The sequence below is a fragment of the Tupaia chinensis genome, unplaced genomic scaffold (assembly GCF_000334495.1).
Source record: "Tupaia chinensis unplaced genomic scaffold, TupChi_1.0 Scaffold000182_1, whole genome shotgun sequence".
Taxonomy (NCBI): domain Eukaryota; kingdom Metazoa; phylum Chordata; class Mammalia; order Scandentia; family Tupaiidae; genus Tupaia; species Tupaia belangeri.
The window spans coordinates 2,463,767-2,489,147 of NW_006159657.1; the positions used below are offsets into that span (position 1 = coordinate 2,463,767).

A 25,381-nucleotide genomic window follows, 5' to 3' on the forward strand; every position below is an offset into this window, starting at 1 on the left:
GAACGTCCATGGGGACCTGGAATGACACCGAGGAAATGCGGGGCTGCCCTGTGCAGGGGACGCCAGCTCCCGCATACCCGGGGGCTTCATACCGTCCACCTTGCCATGGACAGAGGCACTCGGACACCCTGAAGGAGCAAGTTTGGGGACCACCAGGGGCTGCTTTGGCAAAGTAAGAGGGTGTTGAGGGGACACAGAGAAAATGCAGAGACCCATTGGGAACTGGGGCAGAGAGAGTGGGCATCAGGGAGGAGGAAGATCCTGGGTGATATGAAACCGAGGTTGGAAAGCCACGGCCCTCAGACCCGGACGGCCTATCACTTGGTTTGGTAAGTGAAGCTTGATTGGCACACAGTCCTGCCTGTCACTTCCTGCCTTCCACAGCTGGGCTGACGCTGCAGCAGCAGAGCTGACAGCGTGGGCCATGGAGTCAAAGGTATTTACAGCCTGCTCCCTCACAGAGCAAGTCTCTGAACCCTGAAACCCATTCCCTCCAGGGCCTCCACTCAGCACGGTCCTCCGTAAATCTGCACACTTGCCCTGCTGCGGAGGGGGCCGCCCAGGCACGAAGGGCAGGAGGGAGGATTGTGGAGAGTGTGTCCTAAAGTGCCAGCGGCAGTGGCCTGGCCTGGCCCATGTTAGACTGGCCACCTCGGAGCCAGCCTGGGGAATGGAACTGCAGCGCTAGAAGCCACGGGCCAGTTGTGCTCTGGATCCCAGCCAGCCTGAAACACCCCAGGTGCTCACAGACCTGTGGAGGGTGCCCGCCCTTTGGAGTGCACTTGTGTTTGTGAATGAAAAAAGGAAAAAAGAATACAGTCTTAGACTCCAACCCTCCTGAGCCAGAACCTGCATTTTAACATGCTCTTGGCTGACGCTCATGTCCACGGAGCCTGGCGCTGGGCAGAGGGATGACTACACCACAGGACACCATAGAAGGTCCAGTGCTGCAGGGCTGGGACCACGTACAGCCCCGGGGAGTGCAGCACAGTGCCCGGGGCTGGACTTCCCCCACGGGCTCCAGATGCTCCATGCTGCAGCCAGGCTGCTGCCTGCACCACCGCTCACCTGGCAGCACCAGGGCCATGCTGGCCCCGCACTCTGGCTCGGAACCCAGGACAGACCCTGAGACACCTGGTGTGAGAAGAGAGGTCAGGGCTGTCACCATCCAAGAACTTCCCAAGAACCTGCTGCACCCAGGTCCGTGAGGCAGAGCCAAAAATACTACACGTGGATTTCAGCCAAAAAACGGTCAGTTTCGTTATATGCATCCACAATAAAAACGTTTTTAAAAAATCAAATGTGGAGGATTTCAGACGGCACACACTCCCCAGGTCCATCTGCAGCCCACCGGCACATTCTGGTTCTCTGCCTAGCCCCTCACTGCTCTATGGAGCGGGAACTGGTCCTCCTTCATTCAATAGGGTTGACTGAGCACCTACTGTGTGCCCTGGGGACCCCGCCTTGCACAAGACAGAGATGCATGAGCCGTAGATGCCGGTGTGGGAGAGATCACAAGGTGACGAGCCCCGCATGTCGGGGGAGGGAAAGATGGCGCAGGGAGGGGCAGGGTGTGGAGAGGCACAGGACCGGCGGCCAAGGATGGCGTCACTGAGAAGGGACACAGGGACATGCACACAAAGACCTGCAGGGCAGCCTTGGAGGGAGGACGGGTGGCCCCAGGACTGGGGTGTGCCTGGTGAGGTTGGGAGCAGGAAGGACAGCACATGGGCACATGGGGCAGGGCGGAGCCATCGGAAGCCATGAGAGGTGGGCTTGGAGAGGGGCCGGCTCCCCCAGGAGCATCTGTGGTCACTGGCGCAGTTCCAAGTGTGGGAGTCCACTGTACTTAGGAGGCTGCTGGGGGCGGGTTGAAAGGTGGCAAGAGGGGCAAGGTGGAAGCAGAGAGTCCAGTCCAGGCTAGACCCACCCGGCTGCAAGGTGAGGTGGCGGGAGGGTTGGATCTGAAAGCTGCACCCCCATGCTGGCATTTGCTGCAGGTGCAGGTGAGAGGTGGGCCTGAGAGGCAGAGGGGCAGGGGCACTCCGGGATGCTGGCTGTGCTGGGCGGCAGTGCCCTTGGCTGCGATGGGCAGAGGGGAGCACCAGTTACAGCGGGTGGGTGGGCTTCTCATCTGGACAGGATGTGTGAGGTGCTCACGAGGCCTCCACGCGGAGGCTTGGACTTACAGGCCTGGGGTCCAGGAGTGAGGCCCCGCTACAGGGAGAGGTGGGGTCGCTGTCGGCAGAGAGGGCATTGAAACGAGAGGCTGGACCAGCCCTCCGAGTACGTGAACACAGACGAAGAGAGAGACCAGGGCTGCTGGGCCGGCAGCTCAGGAGGAAGGGCCACGTGTAGCGGCCTCCGGGCAGGGACAACTGGCCAGGCTCGGGCGCTATCACCCACTTCCGGATGTGGACACCGAGGGGAGGGAGGTCGGAATCTTCATCTCCCACCCCCTTGTCTCCACGGTACTTCCGAACAGGTAGAATGAGTGACAAGTGAGGGAGAGGGGCTGCAGTGACTCCCAGCATTCCCCGAGCTCACCGAGACCCACCCAGGGGCCCCCAGACACTCCCACAGTGCCCGCACCAGGGGACCATCGAGGGACATGTGCTCTGGCCACCCGATGAAAGTGAAGTCCTCTGATGCCTGCTGGCCTGGATGACCACAGGACCTGAGCCATCAGGCTGGGCTGTCCCCGCAGCCCCAAGGCCTCCCCCCAGGGCCCCCCTGGCAGAGCCCACACCTGTCTGCCGTCCGCGCTGACTCGCAGGGTGCACTTGTAGCTGGGCCCACGTCTCTCGGTGGCCAGGCCCAGTGAGACCCGGGCTGGGAGGGTTAAGGGTCCAGCCTGGGGCAGGTTGTGTGTGAGCATCACGTCCAGGTCCTGCTGGGTCTGTGATGGGGCGAGAGAGACAAGGACTCGCGGGCCTGGGAGGGCCACACCACAATCCCTTCTCGTTCTCCTCTTGGAAGTTTGGGCACTCACACACATGCATCTGGCATAATTTTCTTTCTTTTCTTTTCTTTTCTTTTTTAGTCCTAGAACTGGATGGGGTTTTTTTTTTTTTTTTTTTTTTTTTGTTTTTTTTTGAGAGAGGTTTTTGCTATAGGGTAATAGAGTACATGCGCTCACCAGAGAGACAGACAGACAGAAAACGAAAAATCACCCCCCAGGAGAATGGCCATGCCACAATCCCCTCTACTCTATTCTCCTCTTAAGATCTTGGGCACGCAAACACACACACCTAACATGTTTGAAGCTGCTTGGTCCGGGATTCGAACTGTGATCAACTATATAGGAGTCCAGCAATGTAACTATTATGCCATCTGCTGGTCGCCATCTGGAATGATTTTTAAGTCACCAGGTCCAGGACTGGCTATGTGGGATCCAGCACTTTAACCTCCATGCCACCTGCTGGCCCTTCACCCTGGGATCTCATGCAGCCATAAACAGTAGGCAGTTCTGACACCTGCTGCCACACGGGGGCACCTCGAGGACATCATGCTGTGTGAAACAAGCCAGGCGCTGAGGTCGAAGGGACAAACACTGTGACTCCACTTACGTGAGGTGCCTAGAGTCATCAAAAAAAGGAGTCACATGGTTGGGGCCGGGGCCGGGGTGGGGAACCTGGAGAGGTGTGTGTAAAGGGCACGGTTTCAGTGTAAGATGCAAAATGTTCCGAGACGGATGGTGGCAGCAGGCACACGGATGTGGCTGTCCTTGAGGCCCCTGTGCTGCACGCTTAGACGTGGTTATGGGGGCCAATGCCATGTGCAGCCACACCGTGCTGCTCGAGAGAGGACAGATCCCGCCTGGTGACTGCAGTTCGAATCCCCACAAGCCGGATGCACACTCACGAGTGCCCCAGATGTGAGAGGCGGGAGGACTAGAGGAAGGTGGTCACAGCGGGCCCAGGTCCTGTGGGGTGCTTTTCCCACTCTCTCACATGCACAGCATCTATCTAAAGCATGGGACCAGCAGTTACAGTAATGGCTATGTCACTGAACTCCCATGTCGTCAACTGCGGTTCAGGTCCCGGACCCAGTGGCTTAAACTCAAGTCGGGTGCGTGTGCGTGCATGCTCAAGATCCCGAGAGGAGAATGGAGGAGAAGGGATTGCGGCGTGGCCATCCTCCCGGGGGGTGATTTCTCGCTTTCTGTCTCTTTGTCTTCCTCTGTCTTTCTGCGAGTGCATGCGCCCTATAACAAAAACCTCTCCAAAATAAATAAATAAATAGAAAGATAGAAAGATACAGATAGACAGATAAAGCAAAACATTTAAATGGTTAACATGGTAAATTTTATGTGTATTTTACCACAGTGAAAAATTTAAGATAGGGGCCAGGCAGGTGGCATGGTGGCTAAGGCAGCAGGATCTCACATGGCTGACTGTGTGGTTCAAGTCCCAGACCCGGCAGCTTAAAAACACATCAGGCCCATGCCTGTGTGTTCCCAAATTCCTGAAGAAAGGAGAAATGGAGGAGAAGGGATTGCGGCATGACCGAAATAAAATTAATAACTAAACATGTACAATGTGTATGAATAATGAGTAAGATAGCATACAATAAAAACAGACTGGATGCTACGCAGTGCCAGCAGCAGGGAGGCCGAGTGGGGATGGGGCCACGCCGTGGCACGCCAGGAGCAGGAGCACATGCGTCGATTCCACGTGGTGCGAGTGAAGCTCAAACACGACACAGAAGGGCACGCGTGTGCTTGTACACACCGCCTGCACGGACAGGGGCTGCCCCACCGCGAGCTGTATGAGTGGTGATGAGTGGGGGTGGTGAGTAAAGGGATGGGGCCAGGCTGGCTTCGGGTGCCTGCCCCGCTCGGTGCCCTGAGGGAGGTGGTGCGGGTTCAGTCTGAAAACCCACCCTCAGTACGTTACCACCGCTGCACTTTGCTGTGTGTGTGTGTGTGTGTGCGTGTGTGTGTGTGTGTGTAAAATTCTTCAAGACAAGGACTTTTTAAAGCACATAAGAAGTAATGGGGGCCAGGAGGCTGGGGCAGCCGAGGGATTTCTCTGGGAGCTCTTTGCCCTCCGTGGGGTCCTAATCCTCTGGTTTTTGGGAGCTCCTCTTCGGAATCCAGAGGGTGTCCAAAAGTGTCTCCTCGGGCCTCCTGTGCACACGGCACCTCCTCTGGCCACCCACTCCTAGCCGTGCACACTCTCACCTCGGTGCTCTGGAGGGTGAGCTGCCCCAGCAGCCTGTGGGTGTCCACGGAGACCTGTGCCTGGGCGTCCAATGCCACGGCGTCCACCACAACGTAGCCAGAGCTGCCGACTCGGGCTGGGACCCCCAGGGCCTAGAGGGGGTTAGAAGCCATGGCAGCAGGGCTTCTTAACCAGGGTGGGGTCCACATGGGCATCAGAGGTCCTACTCCGCTGCCCCCACTGTCCTCCCACTGCAGGGGGTGGAAACTCCGCCTTCCCACTGCACCATTCCTGCCTCATCCTTCTCACGCGCGCCCTTACCCAAACTTCCACCCACCACCACCAATCCTGAATCCAGCGGCTTCTCCCACCTAGTGTGCTCTTTATATATCGAGGGCCAGCCAACTACAGCACTGAGGCCACACCCACACCTCCTGCTATAAATAAAGTTGTATTGAAACACACCATGCCCATTCATTGACATCTGTCTGTGGTCTCTGCGCTGCAACGGCAGAGCTGAGTGATTGCAGCAGAGACTGTTTGGCCTGTAAAGCAAAGCTCCTTGCTTCTGCAGCATCCGTGTGCTGGAGAATGGTCCTAGAGAATGTCCTTCCCTGTCTGACTGTGTGCCTCAGGGCCCTTGCACTGGCTATGCCCTCTGCCAAGACCACCCATTCCCAGATACCCACAGGGCGCCTGCCTGGCTCCTTCAAATCTGGGCTCAGATGTCATCCTGTCTTTGAGGCTGACCTTGACCCCAGAATGCAAAACTGCACGCCCACTTGCCCCCTCACTCCCCGCCTCTCCCCAGCCTCCCTTCAGCAGTCCATGGCAACGGCCTCTGCGGTTCACTGGCTTACCCTGCACACTGCCCGTCTCCCCTGGGGGTGCTGATCCCCAAGGATCTGGATCTGCTTCGCTCCCTGCTATGCCTCCCAGTGTTCAGTGAATACTCAGTGGGTCTGTTCCCTGGTGCCCCCAGATCCACCCACCTTCCCAGTGGTTAGAGGCAGGGCCCCTCTCCTGCCCCTGAGGGCCGACTCCTACCTGCAGGGTCTCACAGGAGCTCTGGGCCAGCACATGCCACCGCAGATCATGGTCCAGCTGCAGCTCACCGCCGCCCCGCAGCTCACAGGCGCCCACCTGCAGACCCAGGCCCAGCCGATGCCCAGTCTCCCACCCGAGCTGGGCGCTAAGCGAGGTCTCTCGGGGGACAGCCCGGAGGGCAGGCAGCGTGTGCCTCAGCTTCGCTCGGAGTGTGGCCTCAGTCTGGCGCAGGACTGTCGCGAAGGTCAGGGAGGCCATCTGGCCTGCTGCAGTGAGGGCCCCCGTGGCCTCTGCTTCCCCACCTGTAATCCGCAGGGAGCCACGGAGCTGCGTGCCCGCTGGGAGGCCCAGGCTCTGCCGGACCAGAGAGAGGGTCAGAGAGAGGGTGGGGTGACCACACCAGGACAGACCCAGCTGGTCACCATCCGCCCCCATCTCCCCACCCCCAGCCCAGGCCCAGTCTGTGCTTCCTGGTACCTTCATGGTGGCAATGCACCAGCAACACGACCACAGCACACGCCAACACCTGGCATGTGCCGGCCTGGTGCTAAGTGTGTTATGAGAATTCGACCCCGCTGAGACCATTAGTTACTGTCCCCGCATCACAGACAAGAAAAGCGATGCCGAGAGGCAGGCAGACCGCCAGCTCATCAGCAGGTAAGCGGCAGAGCTAGGGTTTGGGCCTGGCCTGGCAGGTTCACGCCTTAAACCTGTGCTGTCCCCAGGACGGCCACCAACCCTTTGGGGCTGCTTCAGGTTAAATTCAGTCACGATTCAGTCTCTGAGCCGTGAGCACAGTTGAAGCAGGCAGTGGCCGTGGGACAGTGCAGCACGGTCCTGTCATCACAGGAAGTCCCTGTGGGCAGGGCTGCTGGGTCCCATGAGTCCCACCCTCTCTCATGACTCAGTGAGAAAGCGTTGACTGGGCTGCCATGATGGGGCACCCCGGGGGGTCCGGCTGTGCTCAGGGGTGCTGAATGGATGGGACTTGCCCCTGCCGCAAGAAGCTCGGTTAGAAGGGGACAGATGAGGAAGGAGAGAGCACGGTCCCAGTCCCACTTAGACATGACACAGCCCTGTCTGCTAACCTATGACCCCAGCATCCTGCCGATATCAGGAGCCAATGCTCAGACCACCTCGGGGCCCCACCTGTCATTAACAGGCTATGGAACTGGGGCGTGAGTGTCCCCGCTGTCAGCTGGAAGGAGGGGCCAGGCAGGCTCAGGCCTCATGTGGACAGGGCCCGGCTGTACCTCCCACCCCCATAAAGCACCTGGCCCTCCCGACGCACCTCCAGAAGTGGGCAGCCTGGCTCGGCCTCCAGCGTCCATGTGCTTCGGCTCCCAGTGAGCTGTTCCAGGGAACCCTGTAGCTGGCACGGCCCCACATGGAGGGCCAGGGAGCTGTGGGCAGCAGGGCTGGGCCGGGTGGTCAGGCTGATGGCACTGCTGGGTGGCAGGCCCAGGTGGCCCAGCAGGGGTAGGGTGTGGGCCAGGCGCCCACTGACCGAGGCCTGGGGCCCGCAGGTACGGGCCAGCTGCAGGTGGGCGTCTCCACGGTCACTGTGGAGGCTTGAGGCCAGGTCGAACCTGCAGGGGGCCCAGTGCAGGCTCCCCTTGGAGTGCAGGGCCGGAGGGATACCTGTTGCCTGAGATGATGAGGAGAGTGGAGGACTCAGAGGCAGCTCTGCCAGGGCCACCCCCAGAGCCAAGGGACAGAGTCAGAGATGGACCTCAACTCTCCCAGCACCTCCCTCACTGCAAAGTGGTCCATATTCCAGGGGGCGGAGCTCAGGGCCCGCGGCTATCAGCTCTCCAAACCTCTCCAAAGGGGGAGCGGTCAGAGCACTGTACCTCACTGGGAGAGGCAAACGATTCACTCTGTGACTCACTAGCCCAGAGTCGGCCCTGGAAAGCGCTGGGTATCGGAAACCGGTCACTAGCATCAGTGACTGGCCAGGGCCAGAGACCCTGCATCCCTGTCTCTACGGCCGTGACACGGGAACACTGACCAGCCCCAGAGGGGACCACAGAGGAGTGACAGGGCTAACTCCAGCCCCTGTGGTCTGCTGTATTGTCCCCCGTGACCAGGGACACAGCAGCCCCATCCCCACGGGGCAAGGATTTCGGGAGCACGTCCGTGTGGCTAGGCTCAGCACCGGGACGCAGTAGGGCTCAGTGAACATGCTGTCGCGTGCAGTATTCACAGATCGCAACCAGGTCCTCAGTCCCAGGAGTGGGACATTCGCCATCATGAGGAAAGAATCAACCCGAGCCCGAGGGAGGAGGGCGGCTCGGAGGCCCTCCCAAGGGAGAGAAGGCATTGCAGCCCGCACTTTGGGCTCATGCGTTTGGAGTCGACACGTCTCCAAACTCAAAGGACGATGGCAAAAAGGACAAAGCCCCGCAGGACTGGGCATCCGGGAAGCAGCCGATTCACAGAGGGAGGTGGGAGCCTGCCAGGGCACGGGGCTGGGCGTGGGGAGGCGGCTCACCTGCATCCAGGGGCAGCGGGTCACCAGAGAGAGGGTCCAATTGTGTGTGGCATTGGCATCTGCCTTGACGTCCCCATGGACGGTCAGCATGCACTGGCCCAGGGCCACCTTCAGCTGGGCCCACGGGGGCTCACTCCCACCCACAGACACACGGACGTGGTTGTTGGAGGCAACCCCGAGAGCCTGAAGTGAGGGCCACAGGTGCTGGAGGCCGGCTTCCAGGAGGGTGTGCTGGCCAGAGGCTGTGTGGACGTGGCCTCGGGCAAAGGTGTCTCCAGAAGAGACCTGAGCCAGCAGGCTGGCCGTGTGGGCATGGACCAGGAGAGACCCATTCAAGGACAGCACAGCCAGACTCTGTCCTCAGAGAGAGAGAGAGAGAGAGGCTGAGGGGTCCCTTCTCCCAGCCCTGTGCTACAGGATCTCAGCAAGAAAGTCAGTGACCTTAAGTCCCCAACACCCTCCCACCTCCACCCCCACCCAGGGCAGTGCCCCTCCACGTGACACAGCCCGGGCCCGCATCTCCCTGAACCATCCAGAGCCTTCACCAACAGTCCACTCCCACAAAGGGCATCTGTCTTTGTTTTTGTTTTTAATTTGCTATAGGGCACCTGTGCTCACCAGCAGAGACAAACGGGGCCAAGGCGGGGTGAGAACGCACCCGGGGGATGGTCGCACTGCAATCCCTCTCTATCCTCCTGCTGGGATCTCGGGCACGCACACATGCACGCGCCCAGTGTGTTTTTCCAGCTCCCAAGTCTGGAACTTGCACAGCACCGCCAGCCACATGGGATCCGGCGCCTTAACCTGCGCACCACCCCTGACCCTGTAGGTGCGTCTTTCTAAAGAGCAGAGACGGCCAGCCCGGTGGAACAGCAGCAGTGCACCAAGCAACGCAGGATCCACCTGGAAGGCCGTGGGTTCAGTTCCTTGGTCGACCTTCACATGGTGGAGACCTGCACAGCCCGTGACCCTGGCTGGCGAGGGGGGGATCCTGGAGTGAGACCCTGTGGAGGGGCTTGTTTCTGTCTCTCTCTCATACACTCAAAAGAAACTTCAAAAAAAAAAAGTTTGAAAAGGTGAAACCAGCCCCGACTGTCGGAGCACCCAGGAAGCTCGGGGCCTCCCAGGATGTGTGTGCCCACGGTCCTTTCTTGCCCCGTCTAGTCCCGGGTCCTGGGCCTCTCTGCGTGGTCTGTCCCTGTACCCCAGATGAAAGCCGATGTTCCTCCGGGTGGTGTAATACTCAGGACTTGGGGGTGCTGCCTGCCGCATCTGGGGGGCTACACCCCATAAGGAACCAGGAGCCTCCCACAGCCACTTCCCGACACCAGCACTGTCTACCCATGGCGGCCACCTGGAGACCACCAGAAAGCCCCGGCCATCCTCGTGCCCAGTGGCGGGCTCCCCACCAGGCTGCGCAGGGTGAGCTGGGCCCCCTTGGAGCTAGGAGCCCAGATGTGGCAGCTCAGACAGGGAGACCATACGGTCAGCCCTTAGCAGTCAGTATGGTGGAAAGTGGGCCACCACGCACAGCCACTGTCCTGTCTGTGACAGCCCCCCCTGTACCTCGAGAGGCTGCCTGGTGGAGTCTCCCGCTGGCCAGGCAAGCAAGGCGTCTCTGCTGCAGTTGACCTGCAGGAGACCAGTGGGCTGGGGAGGGACTGGCCTTGTCCCATGACCCCGACCCATCTCCCTTTGGAGAAGCCACCATGGGAAAATGACCCCCACAGGAAGGTTTGCATAGACCAGAGCGCTACGCCCCAGGGTCACACAGAGTAGGAGCACCAAACTCGGTCTGCGCAGAGCCCCTGGGCCCGGGGGGCCATTCTGACTGGTTCCCCAGGTGGGCTTCAAAGTCACACAGGAAGTGGATGTTAACAGACCCACCTCACAGACAAGGAGACAGAGGCACCGAGAGTGAGTGACCACCCAAGGCCAGAACTTTCGCAGTGAGGAGGCTGCTGGCCGGGCCCAGGCCCTGGTCACCTGGCACCGCCTCCCACACACGCTGGGGCTTGCTGCCCAGAAGGGCACAGAGCAGTGTCCTGCTCCTTAATCCAGAGAAAAGCCAGGAGCCACTGAGTGCACCTCCTCCGGGGGGTCTCCAGGGGCTGCCCAGGGCAGGGATTGACAGGCAAGGCCTCAATGGTTCACATCTAACCTGCCAGAGCCAGCGCCCTCCCTCCTGCTGGCTGCCCAACTAGTTCCATGGTATGGGCGTGGGGAGGCAGGACAGGCAGCGGGGTGGAGAATACAGAGGTGGGGGAAGTTGGGGGAACAGAACGGAGGGGAGGAGAAGGAGAGGGGAGGGTGGAGGAAAGGTGGAAGGTAGAGCAGGGGAGAGGGTGTGTGGATGAAGGGAAGGATGGGAGGTGGGTGAGAGGAGGCAGGCGGGGAGGGGGAGGCAGGCGGGGAGGGGGGGGCAAGGGCCAGAGATGCAGGTGGGAGGGGGCAGATGAAGGGAGGCACAAAGGGGGAGGAGGGGCCGCCCAGCTCAGCCAGGAGGGAGCACCGGCCACATGCTCAGCTCCAGCCGTGTAGGCAGGGCGCCCTCTGGGCTCCTCTCGGGGGTCTTGGGAAGACGCTCACTGCCGTCCACACTAGCTGTCAGTCCGGCCTCCAGACCATGTGCTGTGCTCTGTGGAGCAGCAGAGCTCTGGTGACCCTCAGCCCCACTGCCCCCCAGGTGGGGCCCAGGCCAGCCCCCTCCTCACCCACCTGGAAGTGCCCGTGGCCATCCACAGAGAAAGGGAGGCCCCAGCCCCTGAGGCCTGCCATGGTGTGGTGGAGGCTGGCGTGGAGGCTGCGGCCCAGGGAACCAGGGACTGGGCCCTCTAGGCCGAGGGCAGCTTCCAGCCGACTCTCCTTGCTCCACAGTGCCAGGTGCACTGAGTGGTTGGGAGCCATGTGGGTGAGTGACAAGAGCACCTTCGCCTCGGAGGGGAGTCCTGCGGGTGAGAGGGCAGCGTGGGCAGGAGCAGGCACTGCAGGGCTAGTGCAGCCTGGGCCGCCCCATCAGGGCAGGTGGGAGCCAGCCGCTCTCTGGAGCCCCTGAGCCCACTGCCCGCAGGTGCACCAGGCGGAACCGAATGAAACTGGCCACATCGCCTGCAAACGGCCTTGCACCTGGCCCCACCTAACACCGGTCACACGTGGCAGCCGTGAGTCCATGTCCCTCGGGATTCCCAGCTCCCGAGGACCAGCCTCACAAAAGGAACAAGGGGACCGGGCCGGGTCCTCTGCTCTCCCCTCGCTGCTGACCTTCGGGCTCCCTCGCCTGCAGGGAACCACGCCAATACCGGGCCCAGGGCTGCCAGGGCTTTTGCAACCGTGTTCCCGGGCAGGCTGGGCCAGGCTTCGGGCACCACACAGACCACTGGGACGGGGCAGGAATCCCAGGAAGGATGGGAATTGCATCCACACTGCGGCCCCTGCCCCCTGTGTCCAGCCCACAGGAGAAGGGGGTGGTGCTGGGAGAAGCTGGTGAGGAAGAAACAGAGCTGGGCTTGGGTCTGTAGCTATTTCCACCCCGTGGCTACTGAACTGGGGAGTCCATGGGGGCAGTAGCCATTGGGCTGGACCCCCTCTCCTACCTGCGGTGCACAGTGAACTGAGGCTGTGTCTCAGGCTGCCTGTCAGTTGGCCGTGCCCAAGGTCCCAGGCACAGGCTCCACCCAGAGCCAGGCTGGCGGCGTCGGCCCGGATGCTGGCCCGGCCCCTGAGGCTCCCCGTCTGGACTTGCAACCGCCCCCTCAGCTGGAGCTGTCCTGGCCAGGCCTGGCTGCCATTCTGGGTGAGGACGCAGGTCACGCTGTGCACAGCCACGGGGGGCAGCCGTGAGTCCATGTCCCTCGGGATTCCCAGCTCCCGAGGACCAGCCTCACAAAAGGAACAAGGGGACCGGGCCGGGTCCTCTGCTCTCCCCTCGCTGCTGACCTTCGGGCTCCCTCGCCTGCAGGGAACCACGCCAATACCGGGCCCAGGGCTGCCAGGGCTTTTGCAACCGTGTTCCCGGGCAGGCTGGGCCAGGCTTCGGGCACCACACAGACCACTGGGACGGGGCAGGAATCCCAGGAAGGATGGGAATTGCATCCACACTGCGGCCCCTGCCCCCTGTGTCCAGCCCACAGGAGAAGGGGGTGGTGCTGGGAGAAGCTGGTGAGGAAGAAACAGAGCTGGGCTTGGGTCTGTAGCTATTTCCACCCCGTGGCTACTGAACTGGGGAGTCCATGGGGGCAGTAGCCATTGGGCTGGACCCCCTCTCCTACCTGCGGTGCACAGTGAACTGAGGCTGTGTCTCAGGCTGCCTGTCAGTTGGCCGTGCCCAAGGTCCCAGGCACAGGCTCCACCCAGAGCCAGGCTGGCGGCGTCAGCCCGGATGCCGGCCCGGCCCCTGAGGCTCCCCGTCTGGACTTGCAGCCGCCCCCTCAGCTGGAGCTGTCCTGGCCAGGCCTGGCTGCCATTCTGGGTGAGGACGCAGGTCACGCTGTGCACACTAGTGCTGTTCCAGGCCTTCTCATGCTTGTCCCGCAGGAGGAAACCCAGCACAGCTGAGTCAGCACTGATCTTAATGGCACCTGCAGAAATGGGAGGGCAGTGCAGAGTAGGGGTGGAGGGGGCAGTCCGGGGACGGGGATGCTTCGGGGAGGATGGCAAAGAACCCCGGGGTGGAAATCGCTAGGTTCGCAGCGTCGTGACTCTGACTCATGTGGTTGTATGAAATGGACCGTGTGATGCCAGCTCCCTCCCAGAAGGGCAGAGGACCAAGCGGGCTAATTCACACAGTAGGGCGACTCGCAAAGAGCCGGATGAGGGGGGCTGCTAATCCCGGTGCTCAACCCCTGCTCCAGGGAGCCGCAGGCTCGGTGATGAGCAGTTCCCATATCAACCACGATCCTGAGGTCTGGGAGCCCCGAGACCCTAATCTGGAACTCTAGGGACAGATCGCTCCGGGGTCTTTTCCACCCAGGGAAGAAGATTCCACACCCCGAGGCCACCCCCGTGCCCACATTTAACTCACATTGGGGGTTTCTCGCTTTTATTTAGGGCCCCTGATTCTATGGGGTTCTCTTAATGGAGTCCAAGTGGCTTTTCACCTCTCCCTCCTGTCCTTAAAGATTTGACTTAGAGTTGCCTCCCCCAGGGAACCTTCTGTGGCCCTTCTGCATCCTTGTCCTGTGCTCTTGGTCACGTGACCTGTACTAGACGCTGACCAATCATGCAGCACTTTCTAGGCCAACAGTCAGGATCCTCTTACACACTCCTCTGGGTCTGAGGGGCCCCACGCCACCACGTGCCGCAGGGCAGTAACCGCCTCCTCCCAACGGATGGCCAGAGGGAGACGGCGCCACGCTACCCGGCTGGTAAAACGAAGTCACATCCACAAAGCAGGATGCAGCCCAGGAGGTGGCAACTGATGTGACCAAGGCGCCGAGTAATTCGATGAAAAGGCAATCTTTTCAAGAATAACATTGGAGGACCAGCAGTTAGCGTAATGGCCATGTTGCTGGACTCCTATGGAGTTGACTGCGGTTCGAGTCCTGGACCCAGTGGCTTAAACTCACACGGGCACGTGTGCATGCATGCCCAAGATCCCAAGAGGAGAATGGAGAAGGGGTTGCGGCATGGCCATCCCCCTATGGGAGGTGATTTCTCACTTTCTGTCTCTCTGTCTCTGTCTTTCTGGCGAGCGCATGTGCCCTGTAGCAAAAACCTCTCCAAAAAAGAATAGCATTGGAATGATTGCATATCCATATGTTAAAAAATGGCCTCAACCCTTCCTCGTCACATAATAAACACTTACTCAAAATAGATCACAGATAGTAGAGCTAAATATAAAACCTAAAACCGTAACATTCCCAGAAGGGGAAAAAATGACCCCAGTAGGAAAATTTTGTAACCTCAGATTAAGCAAAGATTTCCTTTTTTAAAAAAAATTTATTTTATTTATTATTATTATTTTATTTGATGAGAGAAGGAGAGAAAGAGTGAGTGAGAGAGCAAGCCACCAGGTCCGAGACTTAAACTGTGGTCGACCACGTGGGAGTCCAGCACCTTAACCACTACGCCACCTGCTGGCCCCCCAGATTTCCTTTTTTAAAAAGGGTTTTTAAATTTTGCTCTAAGGCATATGTGCTCCCCAGAGCACACACCACACACATGCACACACACACCACAAGGGAAAGAAGAGGGAAAAGAAGAAAGGAAACAAGTCAGGAAAGGATATTTTCAGAATCTGTATCTGATAAAGACTTACATGGACTAGTCCCATAGCACAGTGGTTAAGTACCGTGCAAAGAAAGCCAGATCCCTCGTGGCCAACCACGGTTCAAATCCAGGCCCTGACGCCTTGAAAAATATACTGGGTGGGACCAACAGTTGGCGTAATGGTTATGTCACTGGACTCCCATGTAGTCGACCACGGTTCGAGTCCCGGACCCAGTGACAAACTCATGTCGAGCGTGTGTGCGTGCATGCCCAAGATCCCAAGAGGAGAGTGGAAGAGAGGGGTTGCAGCGTGGCCATCCCCCCTGGGGGGTGATTTCTTGCTTTCTGTCTCTCTGTCTCTCTCTGTCTTTCTGGTGAAGGTACATGCCCTATAGCAAAAACCTCTCCAAAAGAAAAAAAAAGAAAAATACTTTGGGCACGTGCGTACATGCCTGGAATCCTCACAGGAAGGAGAAATGGAGGAACCGGGAGTGCGATGTGACCTTGCCCCATGGGGTGGGTCAGGGTGCGATCAGGCCAAGAAGGCACTGCTGGGCTGTCTCCCTCCTTCTCCTCTCTCAGAAGAAATAGACAAACAAAAAGTGAGTAACGCGAATATAGGCAAAGGTCCATGAAATTATTCAAACTACTCTTGTAACTTTTTGTGAGTTTGAACTTATGTCAAAATAATAAGTATTTTGGGAACCAGCAGTTAGCGTAATGGCTATGTCGCTGAACTCCCACGTAGTCGACCGCGGTTCGCGTCCTGGACCCGGTGGCTTAAAACTCACGCCGGGCGCGTGTGCATGCGTGCCCAAGATCCCGAGAGGAGAATGGAGGAGGAGATAAAAAATAATAATAATAATAATAATAATAATAATAATAAGTATTTTTAAAAATATGTTTAAATATATTTGGGAAACACCGCACCCAGGTCTCCCTCCCCGGGATGTTCAACGTCTATTAGCATGTCAAGGGCTCTGACAGCCCCGCATAAGGAGGCCCGTTTGGTTTTTAGTTAGCAGATCTTTGGCAGGGTGTACATTACGGGTGTCATCTCCAGCCCTCTATCTACTGACTATAGCCCGGTGACATGCAGGGACAGACTGCGTAGCGTGTCATCTACTCTGGTTCCACAGAAGTGCTTGCCCACCATGCCACTGCCCCTGCCCTCCTGGCGTCTCCCAGGCCCTCACCTTCTCGAAGTGTCTCCTTCTGCTTCAGCACGCCCGTGAGGGTCAGGAGTGAGGGAACCGCTGCCCAGCTCGCCACCGTGTGCTGGACCTGGCTCTGCAGGGTCAGGACCCGGCCCCCCCTCCACTCCTCAGACGCCCTGAGGAGAAGCTGTGCTGCGTTCTGGTCCAGCAGTGCCTTGGAAAGCAGCCGGATCCTAGGCAGGAAGACAGGGGGCCATAAAGGGCAGAGCCACCGCATCGCTTAGGCACAGGGCACCATTCCCACCGGGCAACTAGGCCAGGCCAGAAGGGCCAGTGTGAGACCCATCATGGGACTGTTTTCACTAGGCCTTCGGCCCAATATGGGCAGTGAAGGAGGGTTGAGACCATGGGCTTTGTGGTCAGGCAAAGCTGGGTTCAAGCCCTGGAACGGCCTCTCACTAACTGTGCGACCTTGGACGAGGACATAACCCGACTGCCTGTCAAGTCCTTCCTCTGTAAAGTGGGAGTCAGATGGAAACACTGAGCTGCTAGTGACGCCAATGTGTCCTAACCTACCGTACGGGTTGTGTCTCCATGGGCGCTGTCCCCCCTCACACTTCCACAGTGCCACTTTGCCAGTAATGGGTGAGGGCAAGTCCCCAGCCTTAAAGAGGCAGGGCGCATGGGTAGCGCTGAAGTGGCAGGTGCGTGAGTGAAGCCTCTGAGACTTTCCCGCCCTCCTGTCCCCAGATCATGCACTCTCTGCCTGGAAATTGACTCAGCTGAGGCTGATGTCAGCCAGGGGACCCAGAGAATGAGCCCCACACACACCCGCCTCAAAGCAACCTAGACCGGAAGTGTTGGCCCTGTGCGAATCTCTGGCCCGTGGAATTGTGAGCAAACACTAGTTGTTACTTTAACCCCTGAGCTCTGGGGCGGTTGGTGGCATGGTATTAGCTAACGAGAACACTATGCACTTGAGATACCGCGATAGGCAGTCAGCTAAGAACTGAGCGGGCGGCCCTCAGGAAACAGCAGGGTCCACGTCACATCAATCCTAATTTATCAGGAGTTACAACCAGAGCTCCATGAAACGCCTTCTTCCTGCCCAGCTCCTAGAGCCAGGAAGTGAGGCAAATCCCATTTTTCTTCCTTGGTACCCGAGGAAGACACATAGGGATGACTATAAACTCCCCTCTTATTTCTCATAAATGCAGAAAGACCCAACCAGACATTTTGGTCAAGATCCTGATTCCCACTGGGGCAATAAACTAATTGGGCAGGACATCCAAATAAGGGCGCTCCTATCATCATGGCTCACACTGGGCATGTGCAGTTAGTAATCACATTCCTCAAATTCTTCACCTGTGAGAGAGCTGCATACGTGCAGAAGAAAGCTCATGAATTCTAACAAAGAACATAGTACGACAGACCTCCACTGTTAAATATTCATCACCACCTCTGGCAATAAAAATAACACCTAAGTAGTTCTAAATGCAGTTGCTACCTAGCAACCTGGCCACCCGAAAGTCTTTTGGGTGTACTTCTTTTCTAAAAATCTAGCTTTCCTACTAAATTCTCTTTTCTACCTACTTTTATCGTGGTTGTGGCTTTATTTTGCACCTAGGGACAGGGCTCGAATTTTAAAGATCTGGACCCAAAGAACCAACGATTTTGCACAATGCAGCTCAGCATTCTCCCATCCTGACCATACTTCAGTTCCTCCCAAAAAAAATCCTGTGAGTTTTCAGACTATTGGGATCCCTGTCTTTACAGCTGAGGACTCAGAAGTACAGAGAAAGTAAATAAGTTGCCCGAAGCGCAGATAAGGAGCTAGTAGTACCTAACATACAGGTTTGTTTTCAGAATTAAATGAACTCTGGGCCCAGTCAGTAGCATGCCACACTGCAGTGCTGGAAGCCACGTGGCCAACTGTGGTTCAAGTTCCAAACTGGTTGACTTGAAACCCAGCAGTATCTAAGTGAGTGCCCAAGATTCTGAGCAGGTGGAGGTCTGGGGGAAGAGGATTTCAGTATGACCAGAGCCTGCTGGGGGATGTGCACCTCTCTCTCCCATCTCCCTTTCTTTCTCTTGCGCACACACTCTCTCCATCATGAATAGGAATGAATAAAATAAATAAACGAAATTGATAAACCTTGCTGTACTGACCGAGAAAATTCATGTCACTAGTATCAGAAATAAAATAGAGGAAATCACTACCAGCCTTACAGAATTAAGTACTACTCAATGAGAAACGGTATCTCAACAAATTAGATGCCCTGGATGAAATGGACAAATACCTACAAATGCACAACTCACCACACTGACTACAGAAGGGATAAAACATAAGAACTGACCGATTATAAAGAGACTGAGTAAGTAAGGATTTTCAAAAGAACTGAGTGACCGCCGGAATATATAAAGTGCTTGCTCCCAGTCAATAACGATTTGTCAATAGCTCGCTATTGTGGTGCCGGGTGAGAAAAGGAACAGTTCCAGGAAGCCTGCTGTTGACCTTCCTGGAGAACCAAGACAGGAACACGGCTCCTGTTATCACAGAGTGTCCTTTATATGACACCATGGGAGATCCTTCCCCTGACATCAACACCGGGAACACACTCAGCCCTGCTTCTCTTGGTGCACACAAACACGAGTATGAGTGTGTGTGTTTCCTTATGGCCACTACAGTAATACCACTGGCTGCTTTCTCTTTTTGCAATGGCTACTAGAACGCTCAGAGCCAAATACACATGGCGTGTGTTTTGTTCACTAATGTCGCATTGTGAGCCTTACTACTGTTCCTAGTTTTCTTTTCTCTTCTTCCTAGCTGCCCGACACTCTTTGAAAATCTAAAATGAGGATGGACAAACTATAGCTGTGGACCAAGACCAGCCCACCAGTTTATGAATAAAGTTTTACTGGACCGCACCCATGTGCGCTGATTTATAAATTGTGGACAACGCTCCTGTCCCACAATGGCAGAGTGGAGTATTGTGACAGAGACCATATGACCTGAAAATATGTACCATCTGGCCCTTTACTGAAAGTGTGCCAACTCCTGGCATGGAATAATGTGCACTTTCTTAATCTGCCTCAAATCCTTTATAGACTGGGATCAGGATGGGTGATCCGACAGATGGGCGGACAGAGAGCTGGGGACCAGGCTAGCTAAGACCTATCCCAGCCTTGGGTTTCCCTGAATCCACGCCAGAGCTGGAAGCAAAACTGGATGGCAGAGGGCGTACCTAACGGAGCCCCAGCATGTGCCAGAGTGCTATCCTCGGAGCAGCAGTGTGGTGTGCTGTAACAAGGACTGGTGACACAGAGCTCCCAATCCCTGGGAATTTCCTGGCTGACAGCAGCACCTTTTGTTCTGATGAGGTGACTCCTGGTGGGTTCCTGGATCAGAACCGGTCACACAGAGACTAAGCCGTGTTAGAGCATGGATCTTCCAGCCCCATCCCAGGTTCCCTGAGAACAGGAGAGGGGCTAGGGAGTGGGTTCATTGATTACACCAGGCTCAGTCAGCGGCGTGGTGGTTAAGGTGGCTGGACCCCACATGGCCAACGGCATGGCTTAAGTCCTGAACCCAGCGACTTGAAAAATGCAGGGTAGATGTGCATGCATACCCCAAGTCCTAAGAGGAGAATGGAGAGGAAGTGGCTATTGCAGCGTGGCCATCCTCCAGCCCCCGCTGGGGTGGAGACTTTCTCAGTTTCTCTCTGTCTGTCTCCGGCAAGCGTGCACACCTTACAGCAAAATGTTAAAAATATATACTTATCGTGTCATGCTAGCCCTGTAGCACATTGTTAAAGCAGCTAGATTCCACCTAGCCAACTGCAGTTCACGTCCCAGCCCGGTGGCTCGAGAAACATGCTGGGTGTGTGTGTGCATGCCCCAAATTCTGAGGGGATGCAGAAAGGCAGGAAATGGCTGTGGCATGCTCACCCCATGCCTTCTCTCCTCTCTCCACTCTTGGCAAGCATGTGTGCCCTCTGGCAATAAACTAAATAAATCAAATACATATTTTGGAAAATAAATAATCCATCATGCCTACATGATGAAACCTCCATAAAAGTCTCTGGACCAAGGGGTTCAGGGAGTTCTGAGTGACTAGACATATGGAGCGTGGTGGCCCGAGAGGGCACAGAGCGCCACCTCCCCTCCCCACGCCTGGCCCGTGCATCTCTGGCTGTTCCTGAGTCGCCCTTTATATAATAAATGGGTAAGCGTAAGGGAAGTGTTCCCGGTGCCGTACGCTGCCCTGGCGAGTGTTCCAACGGCAGGCGGGTTGCGGGTGGTGTTCACGGGAAGCTCCGATTTACAAGTGGTCAGTCAGAAGCACAGGCATTACCTGGGCCTCGCCACTAGTGTCTACGGTGGGACTGAGCTGGAACCTGGGTCCTGGTGCCATCTCCAGGACAGTGTCAGAGCTGAGTCGAGCTATAGGGCACTCGGTTGGTGTCTGTCAGGGGTCGCCTGTGGGGAGGCCGCCCCCACGTGCCCACGCCTGTCCAAGAATGCTCCGTGTCGCAAGCCAGGAGCACAGCAGGGAGTAGTGGGCCTTCCTGTTCCTGCACAAGCAGCAGCTCCTGAGCACGCTCCCTGCCCTGGCTGGGTGTGCACAGCTCCACTCAGTCCTCCTTAGGACACCCTAAGGAGCAGGTCAGGAAACTGAGGCACAGGACCCAGCCTCTGGACTCTGCAGCATAGCAGGCTGGGGCCACATGGGAGACCCAGGTTTGACTCCCACCCCAACTAAAAAGTCAGGGCAAGGTGGCATGGGCCGATGGTCGGCTAGCGAGGAGGCTGAGGCAGGCGGTCAGCCACGCGGGTGCAGGCCTCCATGCAGAGTTCAGCTGTGGGGCCGCAGGACTGGCCCTGTATACAGTATAACCTCTCAGTCGTCTACAGGGAATGCTCTCGTAACAAAATAAAAGAGAAAAATTAATGAAAGATAAAATGAGAAAACCGACTGCCCTCCTTTCCATTCCTCAATTCCTTAAAACCAAGAATGGCACCAGCAGGGTCCCTCAGCCTTGGTCTCACAGTGACGGAAGAAGGCGCCTCGTCTCCTAGGACACCACCTTTGCCCACTCGCAAATTCCCTGTGGACTGTTACCTTGAAGGGGTTATCTTGCTGGAAAGCTGCAGCTGAGCCAATGTGGGGGCCCTGAGGACTTCCTGGTGGAGGAAGACACCCATGCCCCAGCCCCAGCTGCTTCTCCGGCCATCCAGACTGGCGTTGACTTCCAGCAGAACCATCTCCCGACCAGAGACGTGCACAGACAGGGAGCCGTGGAGGCTGCGCTCTTTGGGGCGAAACACAGCCCCCTGGACCTGTAAGGAGGCAGGAGGAGGCTGAGACACAGAAAAAGAGAGGAAGGGTCTGTGGAAAGCTATGGGGGGACTCCTCTTCCAGGGAGCCTTCCTGAACTGCTTCAGCTCAGTGGACAGCAAACACTCAGGCAGAGAAACCAGGCAGAGAAACCAGGCAGAGACAGCGTTCCCTGAGCCCAGCTCCTGGCTAGGAATGAGTCTCATCTCATCCTCTCTACCACGTGTAAAGTGGGAGTCCCCATGTTATAAACAGAGAAAGCGAGGCTCAGAGGCAGTCGCATATGCCACCCTGGTCCTATAACACATGCTGGTACCTGAAGGGGACAGGTAGGGGACAGAGAGAACCCCTTTCTATCTCAGTACAGAAAGGATGCCCCAAACAGTGTTTCCTGGGAAGTGGAGGATACCCAGGTTTCTGGGGTACAAAAGGGAAGGCGTCTTGGTACAAAAAGAGAGGTCGCACTGGGTTCAGGTTGAGGCAAGCATTTTGCCCGGTGCAACCTGGGCACAGTAAGGCAGGTGGGGGTGGGGATGGGCCAGGAGGCCTGAGCCTCACCAGATCTGCACCAGCATGGGCTAAAAACCCCTAGCTACTGCGGTGTTTCCCCGGTGGCCTCTGCACACCCTACGGGCCCATAATAACACGCACTCTCAATGGGGCAATATCACCCCAGAGGGGCAAACACTGGTTCTGAGGGTTGGGCAAAAACATGGCTCTTTTATGTATATGCATTTGGTACATCACAGAAATATATACACAAGTGGAATTAAACTTTCTTAGGGGAAGACAACTGGGAAAAACAACACCCAAAAGGGATTTTTGGTGGGAAAGATGAAAATAATGGTGCAAACATTGATGTGGAAAGATACTTTGGGGCAGCTCAAGAATGGGGAGAAAGGTTGAGAAGGAGCCCCCTGCCCGCCACCCACCTCCATTCAACCACGAGAAAGTGTGAACAGGCTTCTGCTGGTTCTAAAAAATGGTTAAGTGTGGGGACCAGCAGTTAGCGTAATGGCTATGTCGCTGGACTCCCATGTAGCCAACCGCGGTTCAAGTCCTGGACCCGGTGATTTAAAACTCACACTGGGTGTGTGTGCGTGCATGCCCAAGATCCCGAGAGGAGAACGAAGGAGAAGGGATTGCGGCGTGACCGTCCCCCCTGGGGGGTGATTTCTCGCTTTCTGTCTGTCTCTCTCTGTCTGTCTGGCAAGCACATAGCCCTATAGCAAAAACCTCTCCAAATAAATAAATAAAAACCCATGCCAGGCGCATGTGCGTGCGTTCCCAGGATCCCGAGAAGAGAATAGAGGAGAAGGGATTGCCGTGTGGCTATCCCCCCTGAAGGATCATTTCTTGTTTTCTGTCTCTCTCTCTCTGTCTGTCTGCCGAGCGCATGCGCCCTATAGCAAAAACCTCTCAAAAAAAAAAAAAAAAAAGAAAAAAGAAAAATAAATAAATAAAAGTTAAGTTTGAACCTAGTAGGTGACCCAGAGTCCAAGCTTCCAGGTGGACGCATTCCGAATTTCAGGTAAGTATAGGGTGTAGCCTGAGCCCCGCGCCCAAACTCCTGGCTTCCCACCAAGGTCCTCCACTTCTGAGCTCAGTAATCTCGAGCAAGGCACGTCGTTCTCGAGGGCTCAGGTCCTCTCCCGCAAGGAGGACAGCAGCATCCTGAGGCGCCAGAGGTCCGTGTGCCGCGTTTAGGACAGAGCCCGGCACACAGTTAACTCAGCAGACGTCAGCTCCCGTGGGACAGTCCATCGGGTGCCCTTTTTCTCACTGATGTTCTCAAGAACCATCACATCTGAGGGAATGCAATGTCCTGACATGGGGAGGGGCCTGCCACCGCTGTCCAAGCTCTGTCCTCCCTAGAAACAGGGCGTCCTTCAATGCTTGAGCCCAGAGCGTTCTCTTGCCCGTGGTATAAAACCCAGGGCAGGCTGCCTGTCCGTGTCTCTCCGTGGCAATGCGAGTGGGGCACATGCAGGTAAGACTTCGTCCACCCCATGCTGCTCTCGCGAGCTCGGGGGGGGGGCAGTCCCGGGGGTCTGAGGCTCCTGCCTCTCCGTAGGTGCTAAACCTGCTCTTCCCTGACCTGGCGTGCATGAGCGCTCTCTCACCAGACCGGACCCGGTGCTAGCCAGTGCACGGAGCCTGTGCCTCTGCTGCTACAGCGGTCACAGTGACAGCCCTGCCCCAAACCCAGATGCTGTGGCTCTCAGATGACCCTGATTTTTTTTTTTTTTTGAGAGATTTTCACTGTAGGGCGCGTGCGCTCTCCAGACAGACAGAGAGAGACATAGAGACAGAAAGCGAGAAATCACCCCCCAGGGGGGATGGTCACACCACAATCCCTTCTCCTCCATTCTCCTCTCGGGATCTTGGGCACGCACGCACACGCACCCGGCGTGAGTTTTAAGCCACCGGGTCCGGGATACAAACCGTGGTCGACTACGTGGGAATCCAGCGATATAGCCATTACGCCAACTGCTGGTTCCCAGATGACCCTGATTTTATGAAAGGTCACAAACGCATTAAAAAGCCTGTTAGCAAATGACGACCTGTGTCCATGTGAAGCAGGTGTCGAAATCTCAGAGCTGTGACACGTGAAAACACGTACATCCCGGAATCATCCGTTTCCTCCATTCAGAGCCAAACTCGGCCTGCTGGCACTTCTGCAACCCGCCAGCACAGGGCTCGGTACACAGGTGTGTAAACTCCTGTCAGTCAAGTCTGCCCCACCTCTCTGAGGTCTCAGCGCTGTTGGTATGACCCGTTCACACAGCCAACTCCACGCCTCTCCTGCTTAACTCCGTGCACACACCACACACCACTTGCTCAATGAAGCACACACATGTGAGGCTTTCTCGGTCCCCAGCCCCAGGAGAGGGGAGCACTGCCTTCCCACCTGGGTTTCTTTTTCAGTCCCTTTATTTCCTTATAGAGTGAAACACTTCACTATTTCTAACCAACACTGAGAACAATGCCCTTGATCAAAATGCATTTTGGAAGGCTTACACAGCTTCTCCCAAATCCAAATACAGGGCAGGACTTGGAGGAAAATTCTGTTTCTATTTTCTAGTGTGAAATGTGATCCCTCACCCTGTGGAGCTAAAACCCCATTTCCTGGAGCACTTCCAAGTGCTGGCTCCGGGACACTGCCTGCCACCTGTCAAATTAAAGTCTGGCGTGGCCTCCCTTCCTTCAGCCCCACCTCACAGTGAGCTGCCTGTTTGGAGGCCATCCCAGGTCACTCTGGAGGGAGCCCCATCGGTACCTGCAAGCGTGGAGGAGCCGCCAGCCCACGGGGATGTCCGAGCAGGAAGGAAAACACAACATGGGAGTGAGATCCATTCAGCTGGACCAAGGCCTGTCGGGAGGGGAGTCAAAGGAGGGGATCAGTGGGAACAGAAGCCCAGGAGGGGGCTGGCAGAGTACCCGAGAAGTGACACGTCACCCCAGAGTTTGCAAAGCTCAGGTTCAACAGGAAACATCAGACGCCTCCATCTCCCCACCACCCCTGGTCCTGACTCACTCAGGCTGTGCTAGTGGGAGGGAGGCTTGGGAAGGGAGGCCCAGGCCCGTGCTGGGAAGACTCTCCAGTCCCTGGCTTCCTGCTGTAGCGCCTGCACACGCCTACCCCACCATGCCGCCTTCTAGCTGACCCTGGCTGTGACCCGCACTGTTTGATCGTCACCTCGTTTAACCCCGTCCCTACTCTGCTGGCTTAGTATTGTTACCCCGTCTCCCATATAGCAAAATGGAGGCTCAGTGGGGCTCCGTGAGTTACCTAAGTTCACAAAGCTAGTCAGGAGTAGAGCTGGGAACTGAACTTGAATTTATAAAGCTAAAAACCCACTACACTGAAAGCTCCTTAGAGATGAGAAACAGGGTCACCTGTGCAAAACCAGTACCGAGCACACAGCCTGGCACACAGCAGAGAGAAGCCTCTGTGGTGAAGGAAGGAGGG

At 56.8% G+C, this 25,381-nt stretch overlaps 1 protein-coding gene across 1 annotated transcript; it reads right to left on the bottom strand.

Moving 5' to 3' along the window:
* Nucleotides 1–2,156: 2,156 nt before the first annotated feature.
* Nucleotides 2,157–22,122, bottom strand: LOC106734678 (uncharacterized). Its single transcript, XM_027771055.1, has 15 exons — nucleotides 22,060–22,122; nucleotides 21,193–21,410; nucleotides 16,110–16,303; nucleotides 12,975–13,283; nucleotides 12,681–12,757; nucleotides 12,300–12,585; nucleotides 11,425–11,654; nucleotides 11,219–11,344; nucleotides 10,273–10,338; nucleotides 8,707–9,060; nucleotides 7,504–7,860; nucleotides 6,213–6,566; nucleotides 5,186–5,317; nucleotides 2,750–2,899; nucleotides 2,157–2,474 (listed from the first exon to the last, which is right to left on the bottom strand). The coding sequence occupies exons 1-15, from the start codon at nucleotides 22,120–22,122 to the stop codon at nucleotides 2,157–2,159; spliced, it is 3,234 nt and encodes a 1,077-aa protein (XP_027626856.1).
* Between the last annotated feature and the right edge of the window lie 3,259 nt (nucleotides 22,123–25,381).